Source organism: Dermochelys coriacea, chromosome 1 (genome assembly GCF_009764565.3).
Source record: "Dermochelys coriacea isolate rDerCor1 chromosome 1, rDerCor1.pri.v4, whole genome shotgun sequence".
Classification (NCBI taxonomy): Eukaryota; Metazoa; Chordata; order Testudines; family Dermochelyidae; genus Dermochelys; species Dermochelys coriacea.
Window position 1 is genome coordinate 186,987,699 of NC_050068.2, and position 12,628 is coordinate 187,000,326.

General features: G+C 40.5%; 1 protein-coding gene across 1 annotated transcript in view; it reads left to right on the top strand.

Moving 5' to 3' along the window:
• POU2F1 (POU class 2 homeobox 1) overlaps nt 1–4,381 on the top strand; it is a 179,357-nt gene extending 174,976 nt beyond the window's left edge. Inside the window, 1 exon segment of the mRNA XM_038416058.2 lies at nt 1,533–4,381. Within this exon segment, the coding sequence (XP_038271986.1) occupies nt 1,533–1,843 (311 nt within the window). The 3' untranslated portion in view covers nt 1,844–4,381.
• The last annotated feature ends 8,247 nt before the right edge of the window (nt 4,382–12,628 follow it).

The window sequence follows — 12,628 nt, forward strand, 5'->3', positions numbered from 1 at the left end:
AGATCCAAGATCAAGATTTTCAAAATGTGTATCTAAAGTCCTTATTTAGGAGCTATAAATCCATAAAATAAGGAGTTAATTCTTTATTTAAATGTCTAAATGAGTGGCCTGATTTTTTCTTGTGTGTGGAGCATCCAGCAATTTCCATTGACTTTACTGAGAACAATTTGGGTTCTCATCACCTCTGAAAATCAGGCCAGTTAATTATAAAATTTAACTATTCAGTTAAAAAAAAAAAATCTTGTACCAAGTACACAAAGAGCAAAGAAGAATGTTATTCTGAGGGCAGATCTCATGGCAAATTGAACCCTGGGTAGATTTTTGAGGTAGTATGTAACTATTAAAGTGCATCACAATTTAAAAAGGCTTTACTCAAACAAATTAAGTGACCTTCATATTGTAGTGGCTCCCATTCTGTGTGAATACGTGTTACACCCCTTTTCGCTTCTAGGTTCCTTGAATAGGCCTTTTTCTGGCCAGTAGGATGGAGCAATATGTCCCCACTAAGGTCCTGATCCAAAGCACATTGAAGTCAGTGGAAAGACTCCCTTCAGTTTCAGTTGGTTTTGGATCAGTCCCTTAGAGCCATTTCAGTTTCTGCAAAAACTTATCCAGTGCTCTCAGGGAGCTTTCTCTCAATAAGTACTGGCTCCTGTTATAGGGTGACAGAACAGTGGAGGGCAGTTTCCCTGGTGCCAGACATTTCACCCTGTGCTGAGGCTTTAAGAACATTCAGATGGGAAATTCTGAGAACAATCAGATGACTTGGGATCAGGTTTATATTTTTAAGATTTGAAAATACCTGGCGAGATGCCTTTAATTTGTATTCTAGATCGGAACTTTTATTTTTATATTTTACAAACTTAAAAACAGCTTGTGCTTAGCTTCAGCTGCTCAGCCTTTGCCAGCCAAAACCCAACCAGGTGGCAACTGAAGCTGATCTGGGTAATGTGAAGTGATGCTCCAAAGACATCAGGTACCACATGGTTGAATTATGCCACATGCTTGCGCAATTACTTAGCTGCATGAGGTTGACAACATACAGTTACCGTAGGACAGATCCTGGTTTTCCAGAAGCAGATAAAAGCAGTTTTTTGCAGATAGTTTGAAAATGAGTTAGGATTATACACTATATAATGCATTAAAATATTTCATAACCTCTATTCTTTTCTTTTATGTGACATATCTTGTTAAAACAAGCTCTGGATTCCTTTAGATAGACACGTGTTAGGGAGATATAGGTAAAAATGAAGAGCAAAAAACTTCTTTTCGACCTTTCTCTATTCTTTGGAATAGTGAGAGGATCCTCCCTCTTACACGCTTAGTTCTACCAGCCTCGATAAAGCCAAATCCCATTTTCAACTGATTTGTGAATCTTTTTATGTTGCATTTAAGTAAGAGGAAGGAATTTTTAGTCATGGGAAGAAGGCTATGCTCATAGGAGGGAAGACTGAAGTTCTGTTGCACTTTGCTGCATTCCTCTGTGCTGTTAATGCTAATGTTCTCTTCCCTGCACTTTTCTCCCTTTTTAGCTCTTGCATCTGGTGGTCCTCTTCCAATAACATCACTGGATGCAACTGGGAACTTGGTGTTTGCCAATGCTGGAGGTACTCCTAACATCGTTACTGCCCCGTTGTTCCTGAACCCTCAGAACCTTTCTCTGCTCACCAGCAACCCAGTTAGCTTGGTCTCTGCAGCTGCCGCTTCCGCAGGGGCCTCTGGACCAGTCGCCAGCCTTCATGCCACCTCCACCTCAGCTGAGTCCATCCAGAACTCTCTCTTCACAGTGGCCTCTGCCAGTGGGGCCACTTCCACCACCACTACTGCCTCCAAGGCACAGTGAGCCGGGCTGAGCTGTGCTACCACCAGCCTGTTTCACTCTGCAGTGGGATTGGCTGCCAGCTAGGTTTATAAACTGAAAAGTGTGATCGGCTTCCTCTCGCCATGTTACTGGGGACAAGGGAGAGACGGAAAAATATAAAAACAGGAAGGATTTAAAGCTGGGACAGACATTTGCCTAATTTTATAATAAACACTGTCTTTTCAGGATCGCTTCATGGATCAGAGAGCTTTCTAACCAAAAATGTAAAAAAACAAAAAACAAAAAAACAAAAAAAAAAAAAGTGAAAGGACTACTTATCATTTCCAGCAGTCACAATGACAAGTTAAGGTGGGTTATCAATTCAAACATAGGAAGGGGATTTCTTTAGTTCTTTTGGTATAAATATCTTTTTTTTTTTTTTTTTTTTTTTTTTTTTTAAATCATCATTTTATAGGTCTGTTGTACAGGCCGTTATGTCATACAAGGTGTTTATAATCGTATCAATCGTGTTGGGGGTTCCTTTCTTAACTGGTACAATTTAGGCAGGCCTGTATTACTGGTGTATCTCTATTATTATTATGGTTATTATTATTATTATTATTATTTTATATATGTGGTTTGGACGCATTTGTCTTTGCTCCTGGATCGTTTTCAGTGAGCTCCCACGCCATGAGGACGGGGGAGAGAAAGAGGGAAACATGGGGAGGCTTCCTGTCCTAATCTCCTGGGAGCATTCCTCACAGTTTCCTCATCCTTGAACTTGTTTTACAGTGACTTATACAGAGGTATCGAGAGAGAGAGATTATTTTCACCACTTTGCAGGAAGCTCAATGTAAAGGCAGCAAGTTGTGTGCAAACTTCCAGGATAGTCTGTGCTTTATGGTGAGGGAGGTAGAAATAACTTCTATACTACAGCTCTCCTTCACCCAACTACTTAGGCTAAAGGGCCAAATTTTGCTCTGAGTTGCATGAGCAGGATTGGCACTTAGAGCCAAGACTATTTCAGACACCTGTTTTGGTGGTTTTACTGTATAGTTAGGATTTTGCCCCTTTAAAAAAAAAAAAAAAAAAATCCTAGAAATGCAAAGTTACCTGAGGATGCCAATATCACTAATATCTAAAGGCATCCACAGTCCAAGCTTCCTACCAAATGACTTGGCACAGGATTTTGAAAAGTGAAACTGGCTTCTCTAATCAAAGGAATATTCCTTTGCATGTTTTTTGTTGTGTACAGGGAGCTGCACTGGAACAGTTTTCCACTGGCAAGTACTTCTATCTACAGGGATAGATGTCAGGTCTATTGGAACAGAAGTTGCTGCCAATTTCATGCCAACACAACCGTAAGAAAGCACTCTCGGCTTCCTTGTGCCCTTTCCGTTTTAAATAGCTTGTAGGGTTTTTTTTCTGCACCACCCTGCTTGGTGCATTGGAAATAGGAGACAGTGACCAATCAGCTGGAATTGTCCAGCATGATGTGGGAAATAGCACCAGAGTATCTAGTCAACACTGGGACTTTGCACACATCTTGGTGTTCTTGCGTGGTCTCTGAGGAGTGATGTTGCTACCTTGATCAAAATGGCAATAAGCATCTCTGACTAGAGGCTCAGTGTTGGCTTGCTGACATAGCTGTGTCTCTAGGGTTGTTTCCAATCCACATAACAAGGAGCATCTGAGAACAGAGAGCTTATGAGAATGGATGAGGAAGAATAGTAGGTTTCCAGAGGTTAGTGCTGTATATTCTTTAATATACCAATCGAGCTTCTGAACCAAAAGATTTCTAAAGAGAAGACTGGATCTCTGCAATGCAGTTCACTTTGAACTTTCCATTCCTGTTGGATTTAAAGTTTCTGCCATGTGTTTAAAACACATTTACACTCAGGGAGAGTGTCATGAGCACCCCCTCTGTGGTTGGTTTTGGTTTGGGGGGGGGAGTGTCACCAGGGAGTTTTAAGATGGCAAGTTTATGTAGTTAAGTTCGCTTTTGCTGATCATCAAGAGGGATCTTGGAATCTCGCACCACCTGAGATCAATAAGACAGCAACTTAAACCCAACATACACTTTGGTCTGTGACCCAAGTGTGTGGGATTTATATTCAAATGGCAGAAACTCTTATCACTTCTTCCCCTCACTCACGTTTTTCTTTGTTCATGTCTTACTCTCTCTCCTTTCCTGTTTCACAGATTATTAAAATAATTATCCATAAAATTTCAAAACTAGTGAACTGCAAGCGGGGAAACTAACAAATGTCCGTCCACCATTTGTAATGTGTTCTTGATTTTTTTGTTTGTTTTTTAAAACTAAGCTTGAACCAAAGTCAATTTCTAGCAAGCTGCTGTACTAATGGACTAGTTTGTATAAGTGCAGTTCAGACGCAGAGAGGCGATAGATGCTACTGACAATTTCTTTTTCATTTGTCTTGTTTTTATTTATATAAAAGTTGCTGCTTGGTTTTAATTTTTTTTGGGGGGGGACTGATAATTTGTATATCCTTGGGGCAGACTCTTAACTTGGTTTTTTTTTAACTAGGTTTGTTTGTTTGTTTGTTTGTTTGTTTGTTTGTTTGTTTGTTTGTTTGTTTGTTTGTTTGTTTGTTTGGTGTGTAAATAGAATGGCAATGTCAGGTGATTACTAATCCAAGTGGTCCCCCACTCCTCCACCCTGCCAGTTAAATAAATTTAAATATTCTGGTATGACTGAAGTCTCTGTGACTTCAGTCTGTTCAGAAGATTTTAGGGCTATGAATAATATAGAATATAAATTGCCCATAGTATAACAGCTTTGGAGCAGTAAAAGGTATAGATGGGTATGATTCAGGGAGGGAGAAGTGGAAGAGGAGATGCTGGTTACCCACTATGTTGGTCTAGAGGCCATAGAATTGACTATAGTTTCTACCAAAGGAAATATCAGTCCCATGGGACTTGTAGTCAGCCAAGTAAGAGGGTAGGAAACACTGCAGCTACAATGCTTGCACTTGGGTCTGAAAATTCCCAGTCACCTCCCCGGCACTCTTAAAAGTAAAATTTACCAAGAGCCTTTTTGTTAAAGGGCATTCGGATGATATCCTCTCCACTGTATCCTCTGTTTCTGATGGATCTGGGGTTTGGGATGAGTCCTGTGCATTTATCTAGGAAATACAAAGAATGTGGGCCTTAAATCAGCATAAAAACCTCTCTCCACAGTTCAAAGGGACTGTGCCATCAGTTATCTGGATGATTTTTAACTTCCCATTCTTGTTGGTTTGTGGCTGAGAGCGGGGTGTGATGCATACATATCTGGAACACTAATGCAGCTTGGATGGTTATTTATTATAAAAAAAATTGATTTTTCCTGATTCCTTTTGCATTGGTCACATGGCTTTGGGTGTGAGCACCTTAAACTTTCCCTCCCTCATCCTTTGCTAACCAATCACCCTGTAAGGGGCCCAGACTCCAGGGAGCTTCTTAGTGGTCTCTTCTGAAAGAAATTGGAAACTTTAAGTAGCCACATATCCAGGGAGGTTTGGCTGATATGCACTTCTTTTTGCCCTGGGAACTGGCAGTAGATTGTCCTATCCTACCACACCTTCCACTCCCCGTTGGCTCAAGCCCAGTGTGTTTTTATTTCCTATCATAGAACATGTCAACGTCTGATTGTAGACCTGTTGTTCAGTAGATTTGCCTGGACCCTGCTCATCATTGATAGTATTGTTCCCTCTTGTGGACGTTGGTCACCTCTACTATTTTAGTTAAAGGACAGAGGAGAAGAACCCAGAGATGAGGTTGCAGTGGCATTATATTTGCGTAGTAAGACTGCACATGCACACTCTTTCATAACTTGAGATGGATGAATGATCGGGTATTGGAATGTGGTAGAAATTGCTGTTTTAAAACCTTAATCATGGCTACAACAGAAACTGAAGTGTCTGCAAGGAGATTCAATAGTGATTAGTGAATTAGAGACTGAGGATTTAAGGATTGGAGTGGAAAAGTATTGTCCCACAGATTCAAAATTAGCCAACAGCGGCTGAGAGCATTATTTTGCAGTTGAGGTTACTTTTCCACACAAAAGATGATAGTTTACTCTTTATAATCCAAAAATACAAGTCAATATAGATGTCTTACTACAAATGGTTTTCTGTTGCCCACAAATGTCATAGTTTTGTCTTAAATCCATCACTGAGTGAACAGACTGTTCCTTGTTGTTTTATGGGATTATCTCTGAGAATTTTGAATTCAATAGACTTTCATGCGCGTGCACACGCGCGCACACATATAATAAATAATAAATAAATAAAATCAGGTTTCATTGGCCAGGGCCAGAAGAAATTCCTTAAAGCCCTTGTACATGGAAGGAAAATTGCAAGTTATCTAGTGCATCTTTCTGTACCACAACTCCATAAAATTCCATATACGTATGTGTCTGGGCTTGTTTTCTCATTTCCAAGCATATCTTATGGCAGGTAAAAGCTAGTGGGATAGACCGATTCACTTTATCATCTCCAAGGACAATTAGGATCTGTATAGTAGGCCTGGGAAGGGACATATGTATGAAGAAACACAAGAATAAACAGCCTCCCCAAAAGATATGGAGAAGGGGAGATACGCAAATGTTTCTTCAGGAAAAAGTCTTAAAAGGGTGTTGGTCATGTGATTTTGGTAGAGACTCATTCAGGTTTGGTTCAGACAAATCTGAACCACTCAGTTGACCTCTGCCCCAGTAGTTAGGGGATGAAAGATTCATGTACTGTTCAGACACCTGCACATACTCACCCTTAGATGGAGTCTCCTGACAAATGTGAATTTTGTGAGGAATCCTAAGCCAGTTAAAAAAGAATATTAGTTTATTTACTGACTTGTTACCTAGTGTATATACAGGGAATGCTATATATAACATGCATGTGTATGTATGTATACTCACGCACTATACCAGTTAGTACTGAGATATACTCCCTACATAAGAAAAATCCTGGTTTATAATAGTTTTGTATCGTGCTCAGAGCCTAAGTACAATATAGTTTACATTTTAAAAAATTGTTTTAATTGGGAGACTCATGACAACACATCATTGCCCCCAGACCTACTCAACAAATCCTCTGCCTTCAATAAGTAAAGTAACACAAATTAATTAAAAGCCATATCAAACCCAAAAACCACTTTGCCATGAAGTCCATAACATTTGGGCTCTGATGCACTATCAGTGGGGAACACAATGGAAAGCAGAGGGTCCTCGTATGAAAATGCTCTGCTGGTAATACTGGACAGCTGTGTTGAAGTCACTAATAAGACCATCCACCAGATTTTAACAGTTGTGATAGAACCGAGAAATGGAGACATTCTCTTCAGGAATTTGAATCACATACCCTTGTAGGCTTCAAAATTCCATCTTTGAATTTCACCTGGAAGTGAACTGGCTGTTATGGCTATAATGGAGAGATTTCTAAAGAAAACATTTAACATATGTATTATTACATACATCCTGACTTACTTGGAAATGCATTTCATCATTTGTTGCCCCTTTTGGGGTAACAAATCTTGATATTAATCTCAACAGAAGTAGGAACAATATATGAACTCACATGGTATCATGACCTTCCCTTTGTGCTAATTGAGCATTCTGCTGCCCCTCCACCCTCATCCCTTTCTTGATCTTCTTCCCCGTACAGCATGGGAGGAGGTTATTTTAGTCTATCGATTACATGAAACAAAATGTAACTTGGATATATTGGTGATGTCTTTCCAATGGACTTTCTTAAAAATCAAATAACTTAAAAAAAAATCAACTTAAAAGAAAAAAAAAAAGGAGTAAGAGACTCTCGTTATGCTCAGGGGCAGCAGAGGAGTGTCTGTTACCAAAACAACTTGAGAGAATTCTCCCTGCATGTCAGTAACAATGATTAGGTCAGTGATAGTGATTTACTGTTTTCTCTGAGATCACACAGCATAAAGCATAGGTTCATCCATACCTTTAAGTTGTGGCCTCTGAAAATAAGTAGCTACTCTTATAAATAACATCACTTAAGAGTTAGGTTTTGTTGTTCCTCTCTTGGTTAAGTAGAAAATACCCAGCAGTCCACTGGAGCATATTCCATTTTCCTCCTGGTTGAGGCGTTTGAAAGTGCAGGAGTGCTAAGTCCTCTATAAAGCATATTCTTGGTGTAGAGTAAACATTCAATAAAACAAAAAGACCATTTTTTTCATAAAAGAACAGAACATCTTAGCTCCATTGCAGCTGGAGCCGTATAATGGAGGCACAATTAAACAACTTCCAATTTACCTTAATTTTCAACACCTAATATTTTGCTAAATAAATTGTTTTCTTCCCAATTTGAAACCATACTTTACAAAATTGTCAGAAAGGAGCTCTTTTTGTAATGGAAATAGAGGCTTTGGGACAGACTAAATACTGCATCAAGAGACTAGGTATTGATGACATTTGGTTCAAAAAAATAGCATTCCAAGTATCTTCTTGTTATCTTGGCAAAATCTGAAATGTAACTCTTAACATGTCCATTTAACTGTGATATGCCAGTTAAATTGAACTCTACTGTCTTGAGGAAGAATAGGATATCTTCAGTTTGTATGTACATGTGTGTGTAAACACCACACACCACACACAACACACACACACATTCAGAATAAATTCAGTTACTGTCTGTTATATACTCTCTCTCTTATAGATTAGACATTATTAAAGGAGGAATCTGACTGGTTGATGAATGCATCCATTATATAATTATCCATCTGTAACTAGCCTGCTCTGGATTTGTTAGCCAGTTTTACAAAAATATGAACCAGAAAGTTGTTAAAACAATTCACACTTCAAGAAGTGCAGTTGCACTCGTTCTGCTCCTTAGAAGAGTCAAAATCAACTCCCATTGATGTCAGTAGGAGTCTCATTGCCTTCAGTGGGAGTTGGATCAGATCATAGAGTATCTTAGACACTTGACAATGGATCTCCTATCTTACAGAGCATTTAGCGTGCAAATGTCTTTGGTACAACCACCCTTCTTTTTGTGTACTGTTAAGATACAGGCATTGCATGTGGGACATAGTGTCATCTGCTCTTTTTTCTAATCTAATGCAAATCTGCTGTTTGTTGACTCATGATTTGCAAATTATTAATTATTAATGTGTTGAGTATCTTGTGTATTGCCACCCATCTGAATAGGATCAGATTCCATAAACCTAAAAGCAGTTTACGTAAAAGAGCAATGAAAGGAAGGAAATGTGTTTACACATGCATGCACCCATATAGCTCTACACTCGGACAGTACAATATAAAATATGATTGTTCTCTTCTGACTTTTATCATCAATGAGGAGGATAAGTGGAATAATTACCACTTGCCACGTGACTCTATCCTGCCTATAATTAAGGTTGTGATAGAGTTGAGCCTTCTTGTATTCTTCCTATCAGTTTGGTATGTACACACATTCCTGCTTTCATCCCTAGCCAGTAAATCCAGATGTCAATCTGATTGCATACTTGTGCCAGTCCAACTCTGTCCTCTTTTTTCTTTCTCTCATATGCATACCCATACCCTGAATGAACAGACTACTCTGAGCTTTCATTCCCTTGGGACTCGATCTGGAGGGTTTTAGAGACTGCTGTGGAACTACAAATAATGTTATCCTTGGGGAGAAGAGAGTATGTGGTACAGAATAGATTGGTGTGGTCAGGTACGTCAAATGCACCAGATATGGCTTTTCTGACTAAATTCCTATTCATGGAGCATCTCTTGGGCTTTATGCCAGTACTCCCTGCAAAGCATGCTTCGCTTGGGTGAATCTCCTTGGAAGACATTTCAGTTCCTGTCCCTGAGTAAGTGGAGGGTCCCCAACTGGAATAATCTGGGTCCCACTCCTTCCCTTCCCTCCCCCTCCTTCAGTAAGAGGTAGCACCACAGAGCTGTGAGAACAATGCTTGTGGGTAGCAGCTGGCTTCTGGCACCTTCATAAAATACCTCAGCATAGCTTAGCATTGTCACAGAACTGAAAAATCAGAAGAGAAAAACAAACTTTATAAATAGTGGAGATAATTCTAGCTGTAGAGTTTAGTTGAACTGATGTTTATTATGATTGATAAACATGATTATGCTGTATGTATTCGAGATCCTGTTGATAGGTTTACAACTTTATAGGGTTGGGTGGGGGGGGGTGGATGTTGGGGGGGGGGGGGAGTGAAGGATTTGACTCTGTTAGAAGAAAATGTTGCTCATGATTTTTTTTTTTTCCTTGTATCTGTCTTGCCAAGGAAACATTTTGTTGCTCCTGGGCTTGGGATTGTTGTTTGGTTGGTTTATCTGTGGTCTAATCTGCAGCACAGCACATGATGGCATGCAGGTTACTGATTGGGTGGCTGTTCAGGGTCCTTTAGGTGCACACATGGCTTTCCCCTCCCTCCATGCCTTTTCCTTATGAATAATAAGGGCCTTTGTAGGGATCTAAAGATTAGGCAAGGTGTGTATATATTGGGAGCTTGGGGGAGAGGAGATGGATATATTGGGTCAGATTCAGCCCAGGTATACATCCATTTTAGCCAGTGGAGTTGCACCAGGGCTGAATTGGGGCCACGGCATTTAAGTTTGGGAAAGAGAACAGTCGTTGCGTCTTAATCTGAGAGAGGCAAAAATGAAACAGGTTCCTTTTATCCCCCTTGTCTTGTTACTGAATGTAGGGCTTGTAGTGCTTGATAATAGGTTGAAAACTTTTTAAACACTTCCTTTTCTAATAGCAATGCTAATCCTGTCTAAACCAAAACTACAAAAGAAAAAACCAAACTGAGAAGTGAAAGCTAACCTGCTCCTAGCACCCTGGCTGGTGTACCTGAAAGGATCGAAAATACTGTGAGTCAGTCTGAGGGGAGGGGTGTTTGGGGAGGAGAGAGGTGCATTGTTCTCATGGTGTTTGTCTGACTTTGGGGTGGGAGTACTGGGGGAAGTGGTGATGACTTGGGAGGGATTCCTAGCCTCTTCCATCCTGACTTCAAGGCATCCCTTCCATTCTTCCAACTTCCCCAAAGAGGGGTGAGGGTGAGGAGGTGCGTGAGCGAGTGAGTTTTTGAGTGGTTGTGTGGATCTAAAGAGGTGAATTTCTAAGGAGCTCAGAGCTCCTTTGGGATGGGAGAATTTCCAATGGCTTGGTAGGGAACCAAAGGCACTGATAAGTCGTCAAATCTGCTGCTGTCAGAGCAGATAAGAGGAAAAGCTGGGCCTTTTTCGCGCTTTGGGTGGATGTCCCTTTCTGCAAGGATCTCGCCTCCTGTAGGTGTTGCCGCCTTTTTGTGCACAGGGATGTTTTGGCTCTGTGAGGACAAATTGCACATGGGGATTACTCAGTGCGGCAGCGTAGGTCTCAGCTGCTGCTGGAAATAGGAAAAACTGTTCTTCCCTTCAAATATGGAAGCAGGGTTACCAAGGTCAGAGTCCCTTCCAACATCCTGCATGTGTTGTCTTTCTCTTCTAAAGATGGGGGACCCAGGAGACCTCCTTTCTTTACTCCCCAAAATAGCCATGTACATTATGTATTGTGCTATTGGGTTGAGTTGTTTTATCAGTGAACCTGGCGAACGCTTGTGAAGAAAGGGAAAGGGTGGAAAATAGATTGTCCAGCTACTCTTCCTCCGGAAACCAATCGGGTTGCAGAACTTCACTGAAAGCTTTACTAATAGAATTGTTGTTCTGACATTATGTAAAAGTGGTATTAATATTGTGTGACTTTTCAAAGAGCTAGATAGATTTATAGGTAGGTAATAGGGATATTGAAGAAATGACTTCTCAATTATAAGAGCACTTGGAACAAAAGATCTGGAAAACAAGTGTGCTTTAAGGTAAACAAATCTGAGGAAGGAAATGAAACAGCCTGGGCGAGGGAAGGGAGGATGATATCCTTTGGGATTCCTCAGTGCTACTGAGTTGTTCTGCCCCAGACTGGAGCACCCCCTCTGCCTTATTTCATCTCTCTACCAAACAAGACATTGTCAAGTAGCTCAGGCCAAAAATGTAATTTACCTTAAAATTGTTCTAGTCTGCTGGGGAATTTTTCCCTCCAGAGTTTTATATAGACCATAAAATAATGTTAATCCTCCACACTGTCCCAAAAACTAACCTCTTCCTTCCCCTCAAAAAAATTCTCAATCTAATATTGTGGGACCCACTAAAATTATTGCCCCCTGCTGATTTTTATAGCAGCATCTAGTTAACAAACATTATTCTCTGAGCTGTGCTAATGTTATGGATGGTGCTGGCATGCTATGGTGCTATAGAAATCCTAAATTATTAAACAAAGAGGATCCTGTTTTGGCTCCATCCAGGTCACTGGAAATTATTTATGCCAAGTCATAAACCATGGCAATCACACAGCCCCCTTCAGAAATGAAAGTTCTTATAAAAATCAAACAAAGCATCCTTGATAGTGTCCTTCAGAACAAGGCAGATTAGATTTAAAACAAAACAAAAATCAGTCCTTTCCATGGTCTCCCTCACTATGTTGGTCCTGGTGCCTTCTTTGCACAAGTGAGCTGAAGGATGAAATCTCAGCAAGCTGAGACACCCATACAGACTCGTAGCCCAGCTCTGCTACCGTTTGAGAACTGGGAGCAGGATTGGACCCTCATTTTGCAATAGGGAGAGGAAAGGGCATTGCAGAACTGCCTGCCATTGGTTTGGAGTAATGTGAATAGGGCAGTTCTGGTGGGGGGCAAGTGCTGATCACCTTGGAGAGCATCACATGCCCACTGTCTGTCGGAAGGATCAGTGCAGTAGCCAACCCCATGCCTGCCAGTGCTGCTGTTGTTCCATTTCCTTCCTCGGCAGTGGTGTCTAAGGCT